We start from the raw sequence: 18,382 nt of genomic DNA, 5'->3' as shown, positions 1-18,382 counted from the left end.
ATTGTCTTTTGCTGAGCAGAAATTTTTAATTTTAATGATGTACACGGATTATGTTTTTGAAAGTGTATCTAGGGGGCACCTGGGTGGCTCAGTGGGTTAAAGCCTCTGCCTTCAGCTCTGGTCATGATTCCAGCGTCCTGGGATCGAGCCCCGCATCGGGCTCTCTGCTCAGTGGGGAGCCTGCTTCCCTCCAACTCTCTCTGTCTGCCTCTCTGCCTGCTTGTGATCTCTGTCAAATAGATAAATAAAATCTTAAAAAAAAAAAAAAAAAGAAAGTAAGAAAGTGTATCTAAAAAGGCATCTCCGGGCACCTGGGTGGCTCAGTGGGTTAAGCCACTGCCTTCGGCTCAGGTCGTGATCTCAGGGTCCTGGGATCGAGTCCCACAAGGGGCTCTCTGCTCAGCGGGGAGCCTGCTTCCCTCTCTCTCTGCCTGCCTCTCAGTCTACTTGTGATTTCTCTCTGTCAAATAAATAAATAAAATCTTTAAAAAAAAAAAATAAAAAGGCATCTCCATACCGAGGTCATCTGGGTTTTTTCCTGTTTCTCTGCTTGAGCAGTAGTATTGCATGTGTTTCAACCACAATTTCATCTTTTGGAGAGGAGGAATCTGACATATGACCCTAGAAAGGCAGAAGGAAATAAAGAGAGTCCTACATCAGCAGACACCAACTATTTTATTACAAATGATTGCTTTTTTTAATTAAAAAAAAAACAGGGAAACTGAAAGGTTAATAATGTTTGATAAATATAAAATTAAATGTTGGTTATATACATGTTCTCCAATCAGTTTTAAGAAACCCCATAGAAGACTCTGATTTAAAAGGGGAGATTTTGGAGCATCTCAGTGGCTCAGTCGGTTAAGTATCTGCCTCTTGATTTTGGCTCAGGTCATGATCTCAGGGTTGTGAGATTGATCCCTGCCTCAGGCTCTGTGCTGGACATGGAGCCTGCTTAAGATTTTCTCTCTCCCTCTCCTTCTGTATCCGCCCCCCCCCCCAGCTCTTGCTCCAAATAAATAAATAAATAAATGGGGAATTTTCATTTTTCTAGCCTTTTTCTGTTCTATTTGTCAGTCGTCCAAGTGGAATGAAACACCATGTTTCATAAAGCTTCAAAGAAATTATTTTGATATTATAGCTACTCTATGTAAGTTTAAAATCCTAATAACATTTTTACCCATCATTTTAGACTTTATTATAGAGTATTTAAGAATTTAGAGAAAGCTATTGAATGGTAAATTAAAATGAAATAAAAATATTATTACTGAATCATTAATTTCAGAAGTTATCCAGTGTGTTGCCTTTGTGTCTTGGGTAGAAACTGAGATCTAAAGATATTTTAATTTTAGTGTATGGTGTGTGTGTGTGTGTGTGTGTGTGTGTGTGTGTCACACTTAGCATGTAGTGTGCTTTTATTAAATGTTCTTATTATAGGGATTCTTCATTGATTACTACTATTTCTATTAATTGTGATCTTCTGCATTCCTAGGAGGTAGGTTGGCCAGTATTTTGAACTTCATTTGATCGATGAGGAGACCAAGGCAAAGAGAAGCCTTGGCACTTAATTGACAGAGCAGGTATCAGAATCTAATATGTTCTTTTTGTAAATCCATAGGAAAAAGATGGGATTTTTTTTTTCCTTGTTGACATTTCTGAAGGGCATTAGTAAAATAGGAAATAGGTAAATATTTAAGTTAATGCCATGTTAGACCAATTCATGTTTTATATTTAGCTATGTAATTTTTGAATTTTTGGATACAATGTCATTTAATGTAGCACAGCTCTGTTGAGGTAAAAAGTGATCTTGACTATTTAACATTTTATATTCTTAATGAATTAAACTTTATTAATCTTAATCCACGATTAAACTAATCTATATCAGTACTGATCTTGTTGAATGTAAATTGCTCCTTTACCTCTACCCTACTGTTACCTTTTACTCTCAAATAAGTCAAGGCATAGTAAGATTTCAGTCACTATACTGAGTTCTACTTGGCCTTATATATGAACTTTGAGATTTCTTAATAGGTATCCTAAAGTGACTTTAACTTTTCATGTAATACACGTGTCAAAGCAATTGGATCATTTATCTCTGTTTCTTGGAAGTTATACTTGCAAGTAAATCAGACCAAACCACAGTTTCTTTCTCTCTCCAACACCAGAGACAATTTTGTAGTTCTTAGATTCTGTTGTATGCCACTCTATTGGCTAAAATAGTTTGTAGTATATTCACTCTCAATACACTCATTTATTGGCCATAATGGCCTGTCATGATGGGTATTATTCTAGTTTTATAGGAGAGGAAGTTAAGACTGACTTATCCAAGGCTCTGGAAACTTCTAAGTTGGGGATCAGGCTTTTTGCATTATTTTACATGATATAATGAAGATGTTAAGTCATTTTTATTCTAAATGTTAGCAAGAACCATTATAGAGAAAGCTAGTTACCCAACAGTAAGTAAAAATTTTCATGGGGTGCTTGGGTAACTCAATCAGTTAAGAAGCTGACTCTTGGTTTTGGTTCAGGTCATTATCTCGTGGGTTGTACAATCAAGCCCCCATGTCACGCTCCACACTCAATGGGGAGTCTGCTTGAAGATTCTCTCCCCCTGCCCTGACCCCCCCCTTTCTCTCTCAAATAAATACATAAATCTTTAAGAAAATTTTTTTCATAATTTCCATCAGGCCATCACTAAAAGATTTTGGTCCCTTGTGTTGGATAGTAAATTTATAAGATTATGGTCCTTATGTTGCTCCCCAAATAAAAATAAAGATACAGAATTTTTAAAAAAATATTTTATTTACTTGACAGAGATAGTGAAAGAGGGAAGACTAGCAGGGGCAGTGGGAGAGGGAGAAGCAGGCTTCTCACCGAGCAGGGAGCCTGATATGGGGCTCAATCCCAGAACCCTGGGATCGTGACCTGAGCTGAAGGCACATGCCTAACAACTGAGCCACCTGGGTGCTCCAGGTATAGAATTTTTTGAAGTAGGTAGGAGAAGTACCTTATACTTTGTACCAGAATAAACTATGATATGTTGGCCTGGGGAAGGTCTTTCCAAATATATAAAATACTAAAGCTGTGAAAAAGAAGTTTGATTAATATAACTACATAAAAATAACCACTACAAGCAAAGTCAAGACAAATGATAAACTAGGAAAAGTATTGCTAGTCATATGACATAAGGCTAATTTGCCTTATAGAAAGCTTTAACAAATCAAGAAGAAAAAGTTAATGTAAAGAGTAAAGGAAATGCATAGACGTTTCATATCAAAGTAAACGCAAATTACTCAAACATGAAAAGTACTCAGTTTTACTCAAAATATGTATATAAGATACAGAATTTCACCTGTTAGATTGACAAAGCTTAAAAAAAAAAATCACACTCATTGTGTGATACAACAGGATACAAGGAGATGACACTCTCTTGCATTGCTGGTGGGACCTAAGTCTGCACAGGCTATAGGAAGGAAGGGCGGCTTGGTATTGTCTATCAGAATTACAAAAGCATGTATGCACATATTCTTTGACACAGTAATTCTGATTCCAGCAATTTAATCTGTGAATATACTTGTAAAATATTATACCTGTAAGATTATTCATGAGAGCATTGTTTGAGTAGTCTTTGGAGATTTGAACTCCCCTTGATATCTGTATTTTGGTCCTCTTTATTCTTAGTATTACTTTGTTGTCTGTCTTTTTTTTCTTAGAGATTGGTTTATGGTCATTTCATAGTTCTGTATAAAAGATGGAATCAGCCAGGTTATTCATTTTAATCAGCAGAAATCTACTCGCAAATTTAAGCAGAAGAAGAATTTATTGAGAAAGAATATTGGGTAATCCAGAATAATCAGCCAGGTAGCCAGAAAACTTGGCTTGGAATATAGTAACTAGGATCCAAGAGCAAAGTCTGTATAATATGAATTCTTTAAAGGTTCTTTGTGACCTGATGTGTTTTTAATTGTTCCTTGTTTACTTTAAGGAATATATATTCTGTTTATTATCCACACACACACATACATACTCTATACATATATATATATATATATATATAAATACATTAGGATCAAATTTGTTAATTTTGTTCAGTTTTTCTACATTTTTACTACCTTTTGGTCTGCCTGATCTGTTTTTAATTGGGGTGTATTAAAATTTCTTGCATTATTTTGGATTTCTCAATACCTCCTTATAATCTTAATTAGTTTTTGCTGTGGTATATGTTCATACAAGTTCATGATTATTATATCTCCTTTTTGGGTTGCCTTTCTAATCATTATGTAATTTCCCTCTTTATTCCTATTAATGCTTTTAGTTTTGCCATGTACTGGTTTTGTGGCCAGAGGCAAGTCATTATCCTCTCCTTTTCCTTATTGTAAAATGGGTTTGAGACCTACCTTATAAAGTTTCTGTGAAGATTTACTAAGGAAATATATATGAAGTATTTTACATCTGATAGTTTCTCCATAAATGGATTGAAAGTACTTTTTTGCCTTAAGGGTTCTTTTTCCTCTCTCCTTCTCCTTCTCTATTAAAGTATCAGATTTTAAATACTATTTGCCTATAATTGGAAATGTGCTTAAGGGATGTGATTAAAATAGTCGTCAGGACTTTTTTTTAATAAGTGAGTGAAGGTGGTGGAATGTTTGCCTCCCACACCAACAGTCTGACAATTCCCTTGTACTTGTAGGCTTTAAGTTGCTGTTCCCTGCCTTTGCATTAGATCCAGTGTTTCTAAGTCTCTTCCACATTTTTCAGGTGTATTAAATAAGAGCCTTTCAGAATAGTTGAGACAACTGAAAAGGGACAAAAGTCAACTTTCTAGGGAGCCTGCTTTTCTACAACAAATATTTATCATCTTCAATGGGGTATAGAGTTCTTAGTAAGTCCTAAAATTAATACTATATTTTGATCACTGCAGGTACATAGAATTTTATAGAAGTGTCATGTACATTTAAGGAGGCAGAAGTGTGTACTTCCCCCCTCCTTTTTGATAGCATTTAGAACTTCTCTCTTATTCCTGTTCTTAATTTGGGTTTTAATCGTCTATTTATATTACTGACCTGTGTTGTGTGCCTCCTGCAGTCCTGAATATCTTGGATTTAAAAATATGTAGAGATAAGGTGAAAAAACAATGTCAGCTAAGAAAACAGAGCAGAAGGTTTAAAAATATATGGCATGTATCTATTGTAATTGATAGTCAAGGTTTAAGAGATCTAATGCTGGAGAAAGAAGAAATTGTGATGAAGTTGTGATCCATCTTTGGAGAGCATTGAAACAGGTTGAAGAGTTTTGACTTTATTCTCTAGGCCAATAAAAACCACAAAGGCTTTAAGGATTAAAAAAAAAATCAGGTTCCGGTGCTTGGATGGCTCAGAGGGTTAAGCCTCTGCCTTCAGCTTGGGTCATGGTCTCTGGGTCCTGAGATGGAGCCCCACATCCCGCATCAGGCTCTCTACTCAGCAGGGAGCCTGCTTCCCCCTCTCTCTCTGCCTGCCTCTCTGCCTACTTGTGATCTCTCTGTGTGTGTGTTAAATAAATAAAAATCTTTAAAAAAAATCAGGTTACATACCAAAAATATCTACAGGTTATATGCAGGAAAATACTCTGCTGGCGATATTGAAAAAGAGATAGAAAAATACAGTATTATGAATAAAACTTTAACTCATTTAAAATGTTACTTGGTAACATTAAATATGTTTTTTCCTTAAGGTCCTTTAACATGTGACTTTATCAGTGAGGCTCCATTCTTTATAAAATAATCTTTTTCTTTCATCCTACATTTATTTTTCCCCATAATACTTTGTCCTCCTACCAGTTCTATTATATGCACACACTTGTTTACTTATTGTTTGTAAGATTGTAAACTCCCTGAGAGCAAGGGCTTTATTTGTTCAATGCTTCTTCCCAGTGCTTAGAATTGTGCCTCGTTTATACCCTTTAATAAATATTCGTTAATGAGTGAATGAAAATTCAAACTACGATGACCGTAATTTTTTTTATGTGGTTTATAAGGTGGGACAGCAGTAGGTGGGGTTTTAGGTTCTTTCTTAGAAACTCCTGTTAAAAAGTGTTTTCTTTTCCCTTTCCTCCAGAGTTTATATTCAGAGCACCAATCAAATTAAGCAAGCCTGGGGAACTTCGTGAGGAATATGAAAGCCTGAGAAAGGTACAGTGTATGCATGATCACACCACTCGTTTTCTTAAAGTAAATTAAAATGATGACATTAAAGAATACTTAGAGTTTTTTAAAGTTTACAATGTAGCGCCTGTCTTTCTCCATATCACCTTATACTGTAGCTATAATAGACGTAGAGTATACCTTAACTAAGAACCCCTTTTTGGCTGTCCTTTCACAGATGAAACTGTAGCTCACCTGGCCTGTCTTACACCTAACACAATAACTGACCACCAACAGGAGTAGTCTTGGCATTTAGTTAGTTACTTACTTATTTAAATTTATTAGAGAGAGAGAGAGAGAGAGCAAGCACAGGCTACAGTGTAGGGAGGGGCAGAGGGAGAGAACTCAAGCAGACTCCCAGCTGAGCCTGGAGCCTGCCACAGGGTTGGGGGGATGGAGCTTTATGTGGGGCTCCAGTCCCACAGTCTGTGAGATCATGACCTGACCTGAGCCCAAACCAAGAGTCAAATTTTTAACCCAGTGAGCAACCCAAGTGCCTTTATTTTTGGCATTTAAATCTTGGTTAAAAGCCAACGTTTAAGCTCTAATAATAATAGATTGTATTATTTTTCCTTATCTTGCAAGGTTCCTCTAATTACATGAAACTGGTGTTATCTTTGTTGCCTTTACTCTGTTATATACTGCAGAAGAACTATAACTTAGGATAGTAAGGGGGGTAGTAAAATAATTTCCTAGGTAGAGAATGTTTACCTCTAGGAAAGCTTTTAGCTATGTCCCCATCATCTTATTTGCAATGTTTTCAAGCTAATTGTCTGCAAAATCACTTAGAGAATTAAGGTGTCAAAAAGGCTGGTGATAGGTATGTTATAAGATTTGTGTCATCATTCCCTAGCACTTTCCCTGTTATCTACCTTTGTAAATGATTCTACATACGGATATTTAATATTTTATAAAGGTAAATAATCCATTTAATCTGAATCAGACATCATCATAAAACAGGTGAGATAGTAACATTATTGTGGCATTTTACAGTGAATGAAAAAAATGTTTAAAAAGGCCATATTAAAGAGAAAATAGAGAACTTTGTTTAATTACTATACATTCTTTGACTTTCTCTTTTAGATGAGAGTGTCATATGTTAACTTGGGTCCTCATGCTCCTTTCATATTGGTATTGTGAGGGTTTTTTGGTTTTTAAATCACTTACAAAGCTTTTTTCTACATAGGAAGAAATGCTTTATAGGGACCACTTCAAAAAGAAACACAGATTTCTCTTAAATAAAATTCCAGAATCTGCAGATACTTAATTCTGATATACCTTTTTACAAACTTGGAGAATATGGAAAGCTATCAGCTTGAAGATAAAGAGAAAACAAGGAATTGAAGGTAGAAAAATGATTAAAACAGATTGCATAGTAAGAGTAGAGGTTTTTATAAGCTTTGGGAGAGAGAAAGAAACCTTGGGGAACTGTACTTTTACTCATTTCAAAAGGGAGGACAGAAAAATGGTTTTAAAAGCATTTTAAATGGCAGAAATTATGTTAAGTGAAGCTAGGACAATCTTATCCTATATAAACTGGATTGGGTTTGAAAAACATTCACCTGTGTCATTTGGGTTAAATAAATGACATATATAGCTCCTTGCCTACAATTCCCAAGTTGCTGGCATCCATGGTACAACCTGGAAAATGGAAATTCAAGTCAGAGAATCGAAAGACCTTAATGTGTCATATCTATACAGTGAAATAATATTCAGCAGTAAAATAGAATGAACTATTAGTACATGCTGCCTCTTGGATGAACCTCAAAAAGATGCTAAGTGAAAACCAGATACAAGGGACCACATAATTCTATGAGTCCATTTGTAGGAACTGTCCAGAATAGACAGATGTCATGGAGACAGACAGGAGACCAGTGGCTAGTTGAATTAGTGGGTGGGAATGGGGATTAACAATAAAAGGGCATGAGTGATTTAATTGCAGTGGTGAAGATTTTTAAAACTGATTTCTGGTGTGTTCCACAACTTGGTAAATTTCCTAAAAGTCATTGAACTGTACATTTGAGGTGGATAGATTATATATATAACATGTAAAATGTGTCTCAATAAAGTTGTAAAGAAGAATTAAAAAGCACTAGACATTCAGATGGAGAACTTGATAGAGAAAAGGTTTCTCGTAGAGTACATATTTTCTAAAACAAAACAAAGTAAATATCTAGATTATTGGATGAATATCTAGGGAAGGAAAATCCTTAAAAGTTTCTATAAGTGGGATCCTTGGGTGCCTTTGGCTCAGGTCATGATCCCAGGGTCCTGGGATTGGAGCCATACAGTAGTGCTCTGCTCAGGTCTCCCTCTTCCTCTGCCTCCTCTCCCCTACTAATGGTGTTTCTCTCTCTCTCTCTGTCAAATAAATGAATAAAATCTTTTAAAAAAAGTTGCTACAAGCAAGGGATGGTGAGTGGAAATTAGTTCTACGCAACTTATCATTACTATTTTGATGTATAACATGCTACTAACATACTTTTTGTTTGGTATATTTTATTTTGTTTAAGTGAGAGTAAAAACTTTTATAAGGGCTACAAAAAGTTAATAAGAAATTTTTATTCTTCTAATTCTAGTTATTTTTTTTAAAAGATTTTATTTATTTATTTGACAGAGATCACAAGTAGGCAGAGAGGCAGGCAGAGAGAGAGGAGGAAGCAGGCTCCCCACTGAGCAGAGAGCCCGATGTGGGGCTCGATCACAGGACCCTGGGACCATGACCTGAGCTGAAGGCAGAGGCTTTAACCCACTGAGCCACCCAGGCGCCCCTAATTCTAGTTCTTCTAAAAGATATTTCCTTAGTAATCATAGATCCTCCTACCTGTAGGTACTGTTACACTTACTAAGGTTACTGAGTTTCTAAGTTGTATGATTCTATGAGTGGATTTATATTTTTGAATATGTTTAAAGCTTTCTTCTTGCCATATATCATAGGTAATTTTGTTTTCGTAATAAGAAAAACAAGAGGGGCGCCTGGGTGCCTCAGTGGTTTAAGCCTCTGCCTTCTGCTCAGGTCTTGATCTCAGGGTCCTGGGATCAAGCCCCGCATCGGGCTCTCTGCTCAGTGGGGAGCCTGCTTCCCCCTCTATCTCTGCCTGCTTCTCTGCCTACTTGTGATCTCTCTCTCTCTGTCAAATAAATAAATAAAATCTTTTAAAAATATTTTTTAAAATAGAGGAATATGTAGAGTAAAATGTGAAAGTTCCTCATTTCCTCATTTCTCATTCTCTTCACCATGGTTAACGAGTATCAGCAGTTAGTGTATTATCTTAGGTCCTTTATATACTTACACACACACACACACACACACACACACACACACACACACACACACACGCTTTAGTCTTTTTCAGTACTAATGAGATCATGATGTATATTGACTTACACATTAGATATTTTTTGTGTCCTGTGTGCCAGGCACTGAGGAAATAGTGCTGAAGAAGACACTCAAGGCCCTTTCCCAGGGAGATTCCATTCTAGTGCAAAAGACAGTAAATAAGCAAACAAATAATTACTATATATTAATAAGGTAGGATCAGATAGGATCAGAAGAGTTATGGGAGAATGGAGAGGAAACGTGAGGAGACACAAAAAGACTGTTTTAAATAGAGTAATCAGGAAGGTCTCTCAGAGAAGTCACCGTTTGAGTTGCTGCCTCAAAGAAATGAGGTAGCAAACCAAGTAAAAGTATGAGGAGAGAGGATTTTAGGCAAAGTAGCAGCAAAAGCAAAGATCCTGAGACAGAAACAAGTTTGGCTTGTTCAAGGAACAGTGTGGGTGTGCAAGTGGTGGGCAGGGTGGTATGGGGATATGGTAGGAGATGAGTTGGGAGAAATAGAAGGGCCACATCAAAGAAGGCCTAGTTGACCTTTTAAGGAACCTAAATTTATTTTAAGTGTGATGTGAAACCAGTAATATGATCCAGCTCATACTTTTAAAGGTCTCTGGTTGTGCTGTAGGGAATAAACAGTAATGCACCTAGGAGTTAGGAAATGTATTTACTGTGAATAGTAGAGACCCAAAAATAACAACCCAAGCAAATTAGGAGTTTTATTTTTCTCAATTAACAAAAACCAGATGTAGGCAGCCCAGAGCTGATACAGCAGCTTCATGACATCAGGAAGTCAGGTTCCTTTTGTTTTTCTGTTTAGACATCTTCAAGTGTGCCTGTTTCCTTGTACTGTGGGATGGCTGATCCTTCTCTAGAATCACATCTAGACAGAAGGTAGGGGAAGAAAGGCACATGTCAGCTGAATTTTTTTTTTAATTAAAAAATAATTTTAAAATCTTTATTTATTTTTTAGGATCTTATTTATTTGTCAGAAAGAGAGAGAGCACAAGCAGGGGAAGCAGCAGGCAGAGGCAGGGGGAGAAGCAGGCTCCCAAATGGGCAAGGAGCCTAATGTGGGACTCAGTCCCAGGACCCTGGGATCATGATCTGAGCCGAAGGCAGATGCCTAACCGACTGAGGCACCTGATGTCGTTGAGGTTTTTTTTTTTTTTTTTTAAATATTTTATTTTTTTTCCTGGTTTCCTTTTTTTTTTTAAAGAGTTTTCTCCAAAACCCAACCAAGTGACTTCGTGTGTGCTTCATAGTCCAGTGTCAGACTGTCGCTAGCTGCCAGGGAGTCTGGGAGGCAGTGTTTTAGCTGGGTACATTAACTTTCCACGTAAAATCTGGGTTCTCTTGGAAAGGAAGTAAAGAACAGATAATGGATTAGGTGGCTAGCAGTCTATGACTCATGGGACAAGAATGGAAATAAGACCAATTAGGGCACTTTTGGATTCAGCAGTATGTTGGGTTTAAGCAGAGTTAGGGTTTTGCTTAGAAGATGATGGAAGGAGAGATGCAATGGATAGGAAAGTGTATACAAGGAGGGAGGTTGTTTCATTTTGGACCATGGTTTTTGAGGAGGTTATTTAAGGAGGGAATTGAGATGACTACGTGATGGACAGTGGTTGCGCAGTAGGGTCAATGGATCGAGGTTTTGATGGCGATAGAGAATTGTAAAAATAGGGTCACTAGCATACCAGTCAAGCTGGAAAGCTAGGAAGTTGTGGTCTAAATGTGAGAATCTCAAAACTGAGACTGGGAGGTAGTTTAGTTACTAGACAGGAGAATGTTCAGAGTATGATCAGAGAGTAGACACTGAAGTAGGATGGAAGAAAAGACTTATTTAGGAGGAAGTAAAGGAACTGAGAGTATACTAAGGCTGAATTCTTTAGGAATGATCATTAGAGTAGTTGGAGAGAAACGTAGGTGCTAAGTTTTTCTGTGAATAAGGGGAATTGACAAAGATTGGTGGGTGTCTACCACAAAGAGCGGTTGTAGGTGTTATAGTCTGGTGGTAAATATTTCAGAGAAGCTAGGTTTTTTGAGGAATAGTATGATCTTTTCTGTAACTTGCTCTTTTTTCCACTATAATGTGTTTTTAAAAAAATATTTATTTATTTATTTGACAGAGATCAGAAGTAGGCAGAGAGGCAGGCAGAGAGAGGAAGGGAAGCAGGCTCTCTGCTTCTCTTTTTTAAAAAATTTTTAATTTTTCATTAACATATAATGTATTATTAACTCCAGGGATACAGGTCAAAATTTCTTTTTCCACAGAAGTAGAGACATGAGAAAAATCATTACAGCTAAAAATGCTGGTGAGATGGTAGAAATATCCTTTCACATAGTGCTATGTTAGAATAGTATTTGAGAAGGCAAGATTCCTTAAGTCCCGGGATTTAACAAACTTAATGATTAGCTCCGTAGCATAAGGGGAAGATAGGGATTCTCAAATCTTTAAGCTTTTATTACTATTTTTTTAAAGATTTTATTTATTTATTTGACAGAGAGAGAGAGATCACAAGTAGGCAGAAAGGCAGGCAGAGAGAGAGGAGCAAGCAGTTCCATGCTGAGCAGAGAGCCCAATGCTGGGCTCGATCCGATCCCAGGACCCTGAGATCATGACCTGAGCCGAAGGCAGAGGCTTTAACCCACTGAGGCTTTAACGCACTGAGGCACCCCAATATATGTTTTTTTTGTGGGAGGAATGCTTTCATATAGACACTTTTTTCATCCTGAACGGTATTTCATAGTATGGATGAGGTATAATTCACTTAACTATTCCATTCGTTAGTCATTTAAATTCTTTTCAATTTGTCTCTCTCTTTTTTTTTTTTTTTAAAGATTTTATTTATTTATTTGACAGAGATCACAAGTAGGCAGAGAGGCAGGCAGAGAGAGAGGAGCAAGCAGGCTCCCTGCTGAGCAGAGAGCCCAAGGCGGGGCTTGATCCCAGGACCCTGGGATCATGACCTGAGCCCAAGGCAGAGGCTTTAACCCACTGAGCCACCCAGGCACCCCCAATTTCTCCCAGTTTTAAAGAGATGTTATGCTGAATACACAGGAACATATGCAAGCTAGTACTTCCTTTAGTTTAGATTCCTAGAAGTGAAAGTTCCAGGGCAAATGGGATGTGCAGTTTGTATTTTGGTGGATATTAACAAATTGCCTTTTATTTTTTAAATTAAGATTTTATTTATTAGATACAAATCAAAACCACAATGAGATACCACCTCACACCAGTCAGAATGGCTAAAATTAACAAGTCAGGGAATGACAGATGCTGGCGAGGATGCGGAGAAAGGGGAACCCTCCTACACTGTTGGTGGGAAGGCAAGCTGGTGCAACCACTCTGGAAAACAGCATGGAGGTTCCTCAAAAAGTTGAAAATAGAGCTACCCTATGACCCAGCAATTGCACTACTGGGTATTTACCCTAAAGATACAAACGTAGTGATCCGAAGGGGCATATGCACCTGAATGTTTATAGCAGCAATGTCCACAATAGCCAAACTATGGAAAGAACCTGGATGTCCATCAACAGATGAATGGATAAAGAAGATGTGGTATATATACACAATGGAATACTATGCAGCCATCAAAAGAAATGAAATCTTGCCATTTGCGACAACATGGATGGAACTAGAGGGTATTACGCTTAGCGAAATAAGTCAATCGGAGAAAGACAACTATCATAGATCTCCCTGATATGAGGAAGTGGAGATGCAACGTGGGGAGTTTGGGGGGTCGGAAAAGAATAAATGAAACAAGATGGGATCGGGAGGGAGACAAACCATAAGAGACTCTTAATCTCACAAAACGAACTGAGGGTTGCTGGGGGGAGGGGCATTGGGAGAGGGTGGTAGGGTTATGGACATTGAGGAGGGTATGTGCTATGATGAGTGCTGTGAAGTGTGTAAACCTGGTGATTCACAGACCTGTACCCCTGGGGCTAATAATACATTATATGTTTATAAAAAAGTCAAAAAATTAAAAAAAAAGATTTTATTTATTAGAGAGAGAGCCATCACAAGTCGGGGGAAGAGGGACAGAGGGAGAGGGAGAAGCAGACTCCCCACTGAGCTGGGAGTCTGACATTCAGCTCTTGATCCCAGGACCCTGGGAAGCTGCTCAACCAATTGAGCCACCCAAGGGCTCCAACAAATCGCCTTTTATTTATTTACTTATCTATTTATTTATTTATTTATTTATTTAAGGATTTTATTTATTTGACAGAGAGAGTGAGATCACAAGCAGGCAGAGAGGCAAGCAGAGAGAGAGAGGTGGAAGCAGGCTCCCTGCTGAGCAGAGAGCCCGATGCAGGCCTCTATCCCAGGACCCTGGGATCATGACCTGAGCCGAAGGCAGAGGATTAACCCACTGAGCCACCCAGGCGCCCCTAAAAAATTGCCTTTTAGAAAGACGTTTTTTCAACTAATGCTCTCACCATCAGTAAAAGAGAGTCCCCTTTCTTTAAATCTTTGCCAAACTTTTATCATTTTTTAAAAAAGATTTTATTTATTTATTTGACAGATGGAGCTCACAAGTAGGCAGAGAGGCAGACGGGGAGAGAGAGAGAGAGAGAGAAAAGGAAGCAGGCTCCCTGCTGAGCAGTGACACCGCCCCCCCCATGTGGGACTCGATCCCAGGACCCTATGATCATGACCTGAGCCGAAGGCAGAGGCTTTAACCCACTGAGCCACCCAGGCACCCCACTTTTATCATTATTTTTAGTATTTTATTAATCTGCTAGATAAAAATGATATCTCATTGTTTTAATTTACATTTCCCTGATTACTAGCTAGGAGGAGCATCGTATATTTGCTGGTCATTTATACGTTTTCTGCACATCACTTGTTCACAGTCTTTGAACGTGAAAACCGGTTCTATCTTTTGAGCATTTGTAAACTTGACTACTAATGGCATGCTTCCTCCCCCCCCACCCCCATGCTTTTATAGATGTATTATATATATATATTTTTAAAGATTTTATTTATTTATCAGAGAGAGAGAGGGGGAGAGAGCGAGCACAGGCAGACAGAATGGCAGGCAGAGGCAGAGGGAGAAGCAGGCTCACTGCTGAGCAAGGAGTCCGATGTGGGACTCGATCCCAGGATGCTGGGATCATGACCTGAGCCAAAGGCAGCTGCTTAACCAACTGAGCCACCCAGGCGTCCCTATAGATGTATTATATTGATTGAAAAAAGTTCCTGGCTTCTTTTTTTCCTTGACATTTTATGGGGTTTTTAAGTGGAAAGAGAAAATTAACATGTGCTCAGTCCTCTGTCTTGTTACATTGCTTAAGGAAATAGTTTTTTTTTTTTAATAGTTTTGTTGTATTCATTCTTGAATACGTATGTGTATGTACATGTGTATATATAGGTGTGTGTTTTGTGTGTGTGTGTATATAGTGTGTGTGTGTATATATATATATTCTTGTTATATTCTTGTCTATAATGTTGAAATCAAAAAATTTTAGCAAATTATTTCAATATTGATATCTTCATGTTTCTATTCTATGTAAGACTGTTAGTGATTTTTGTCTTTTGAAATAATTGATTCCTCTCTGTAAGTTCTATTTATTGATTGGATTAAGCTTATTTTTACACCATTATTTCTTCTGTCCATATAGTTTTTAGACCACATGTTTAAATAGTTGCTTTATGTCAGAGTTAGGAAACCTATAATCCACATGCTCTTGTTTGCCTTCTTTGAATCATTGGACTCTGAGAGGTTGAAAGTAGGGGAAAAAAACAACCTCTGCTTCTAGACTGCTTATCTCCCTGGTTTTTGTAGTGGGAAAGATGAACTGCTCTCGGTAATTCTGTGGGTCACATGAGTGGTTTAGGCTTTCTCTGAATTGGTTTACTGACCTATCCATTTTCTTTTTTCTCCCTCCCTACTGGTTTCATTTTTGAGGAGTATTTTCTCCCCATTGCTGGCTGAATTATTCAAGTAGTATGTATGCAGTTCTTAGTCCTCAGCCAGAGCACAGGGTAATCAGATATGGTCAATGGGTTACCAAAGTGAACACTGTCTCTATAAGGCAGATCCTAACTTTTGTGAAAGAATTTTTTCAAGGTAAGTAAACTTGTAGAAGCTAATTGATTTTGAAATTATGTATCTTTAAAGTCTCTTTTATTATTTTTATGCCATGAACTTAAAATATAATGCACTTTATTAAATCTAGCACATTTCATGCACACCTGGGTGGCTCAGTAGGTTAAGCTTCTACCTTCCCCTCAGGTCATAATCCCAGAGTCCTGATCAGGCTTCGCGCTCATCGAGGAGCCTGGTTCTCCCTCTGTCCCTCCCCCTGCTCATGCTCTCTGTCTCTCTTTTTCCTCTCTCTAGAACATTTAAGTGTATTTGGCTATTCAGTGCATCACGAGCTGAATGTTGAGCTGGCCTTCAGCAGCCCCACCCCCCCACGCCTTTTTAAAAATTCCATTTATTTTAAAAGGAGCTTGTATTTACCTAGAAAGTTTAAAATATGTTCTGGCATACTGTCGAAACAGCAGAATGCTCATTTAAATTTTTCTTTCCTATTAGATTGTAAAATTTTTCAAGGTGGATCTGTTTAGTCTCTTTAACTCTCCACTGCGTGTAAGATAAAGTCATCCCACTGATCCATGGGACATACGGTCCATGACTCCCAGTGGGTGCCGGAAATTGTGGATGGTACCAAACGCTGTATATACTGTGGTTTTTCCTGCATATACATACTTATGATAAAGCTTAACTTATAAATTAGGCATAGTAAAGTGGTTAACAATGATAACTAATAATAAAATAGTTATTATAACAGTATATTGTAATAAAAGTTCTGTGAATGTGGTCTCTCCCTCTCTCTCTCAGAATATCTTCATGTACTGTATTTACCCTTCTCCTGGTAATGTAGGTGATGAAATACCCGTGTGATGAGATGAAGTGAAGTGAGTAGGCACTGACTGTGAGGTAGAGTTAGGCTACTGTTGACCTGATGGTATGTCAGAAGGAGGATCTTTTGCTTCCAGACCATGGTTGACTGAAACTGCCGGCACTGAAATCATGGGTGAGAAGGCAGTGGGAGCAGTTTACTGTAGGATCTTGCACAGAGGTATTCACTGAACGATGATTGAATCCATTGGTCGATCATCTAGTTTCAAAGCTCCTTCTTTTAAGATAAATGGCTTGTGTGGGGCACCTGGGTGGCTCAGTGGGCTAAAGCCTCTGCCTTCGCCTCAGGTCTGGATCCCAGGGTCCTAGGATCGAGCTCCACGTCTCTCTGCTCTGCAGGGAGCCTGCTTCCCCCGCCCCCCCCACACCCCGCCTGCCTCTCTGCCTACTTGTGATCTCTCTCTCCCTGTCAAATAAATAAAAAATCTAAAATAAATAAATAAATAAATGGATAAATGGCTTGTGTAGGGATGTAGAGCTGGCTCACAATAGAACTAGATATGTTTTTAAAATTTCTAGAATTCTTTTTGCTGCAATATTTGTTATTTTTTTCTTATTCCTCTGAAATATTATTGTGTAATCTTTGAGGAAGTGCCTGCTTTTGGCAGGTGCTGATGTGCCTATTTCTAGAACCAGAAAATAGGTATAGTATCTCATAGTACATCTCATAGTACATAGTACCTTAAGGGAAGGTAAGCTAGGTGGTATTAAGAAGGAAAAACTCGGGCGCCTGGGTGGCTCAGTGGGTTAAGCCGCTGCCTTCAGCTCAGGTCATGATCTCAGGGTCCTGGGATCGGGTCCCGCATCAGGTTCTCTGCTCCGCGGGGAGCCTGCTTCCTCCTCTCTCTCTCTGCCTGCCTCTCTGCCTACTTGTGATCTCTCTGTGTCAAATGAATAAATAAAATCTTAAAAAAAAAAAAGAAGGAAAAACTCAAAACAATAAATTGTATTTTGACTGCCTGAGGGAAGAACAGCTGTTGCTGAAAAATCTAAAAATGTTTAACCTGGTTGTTTTCTTTTCTTTTCTTTTCTTTTCTTTTTTTTGCTATTTGCAGCTATTCAGACAAGATCAGGAGCAACTTTATCACCTAATAGCTTTTCAAAGAAAATAACATTCAGGAAATGCAAAGCCTGATCAAATGTAATTATACTAATAGGCTATTCAAGTGATTTCTGTGATGTGCTATCTTTCCTTATCTTTTTGATTTGTGAGAGGAGAGGATCAGTAGTTATAAGATTACTGTATTAGTATAATAGTTTTTATAAAGTCATTTCAATACCACCTATGAAAGCCAAACTAGGGAATTTTGTAGAGCAGTTGCAACTCTTGTTTATAAAACTCTTACAAAATAAAAAATATGGATGAATGAAGATTTTAATAAATTAAATTTTTTTCCTGCTTATAAAAGTAAACAGAATTATAAAAAGCGAAGAAGTTCAGGTAGTGAAAAGATTTAAAGAAGAAAGGAAATATTACCAGTAATCTTGCCACCTTTAATAATGACATTTAAATGTTTATCATAAAGCCTAAGACTTTTCACAAAATAGATTTGGAATCATATTATACAAGCCATTTTCTTAATGTAGTTTTACTCATTTATTTTTGTGAGAGAGAGAGAGAGAGAGAGAGAATGAGCAGGGGGAAGGGCAGAGGGAGAAGCAGACTCCCTGCTGAGCAGGGAGACTGTGTGGGACTTGATCCCAGGACCCTGGGATCATGACCTGAGCCAAAGGCAGATGCTTAACCAACTGAGCGACCCAGGCAACCTGTACAAGTCATTTTTTTTTTTTTAAGATTTTATTTATTTATTTGACAGACAGAGATCACAAGTAGGCAGAGAGGCAGGAAGAGAGAGAGAGGAGGAAGCAGGCTCCCGATCCCAGGACCCTGGGATCATGACCTGAGCTGAAGGCAGAGGCTTTAACCCACTG

General features: G+C 38.0%; 1 protein-coding gene across 1 annotated transcript in view; it reads left to right on the top strand.

Annotated features, from left to right (window-relative positions):
- Window positions 1-18,382, top strand: part of RNF169 (ring finger protein 169) — an 80,722-nt gene that overhangs the window by 25,016 nt on the left and 37,324 nt on the right. Inside the window, exon 2 of the mRNA XM_032359585.1 lies at window positions 6,093-6,166. Within this exon, the coding sequence (XP_032215476.1) occupies window positions 6,093-6,166 (74 nt within the window). The remainder of the gene's footprint in view (window positions 1-6,092; window positions 6,167-18,382) is intronic.

The sequence above is a fragment of the Mustela erminea genome, chromosome 9 (genome assembly GCF_009829155.1).
Source record: "Mustela erminea isolate mMusErm1 chromosome 9, mMusErm1.Pri, whole genome shotgun sequence".
NCBI classification, from domain to species: Eukaryota; Metazoa; Chordata; class Mammalia; order Carnivora; family Mustelidae; genus Mustela; species Mustela erminea.
Note: the sequence above shows the minus strand (reverse complement) of the source record. Positions and strands in the feature narration are given on the sequence as shown.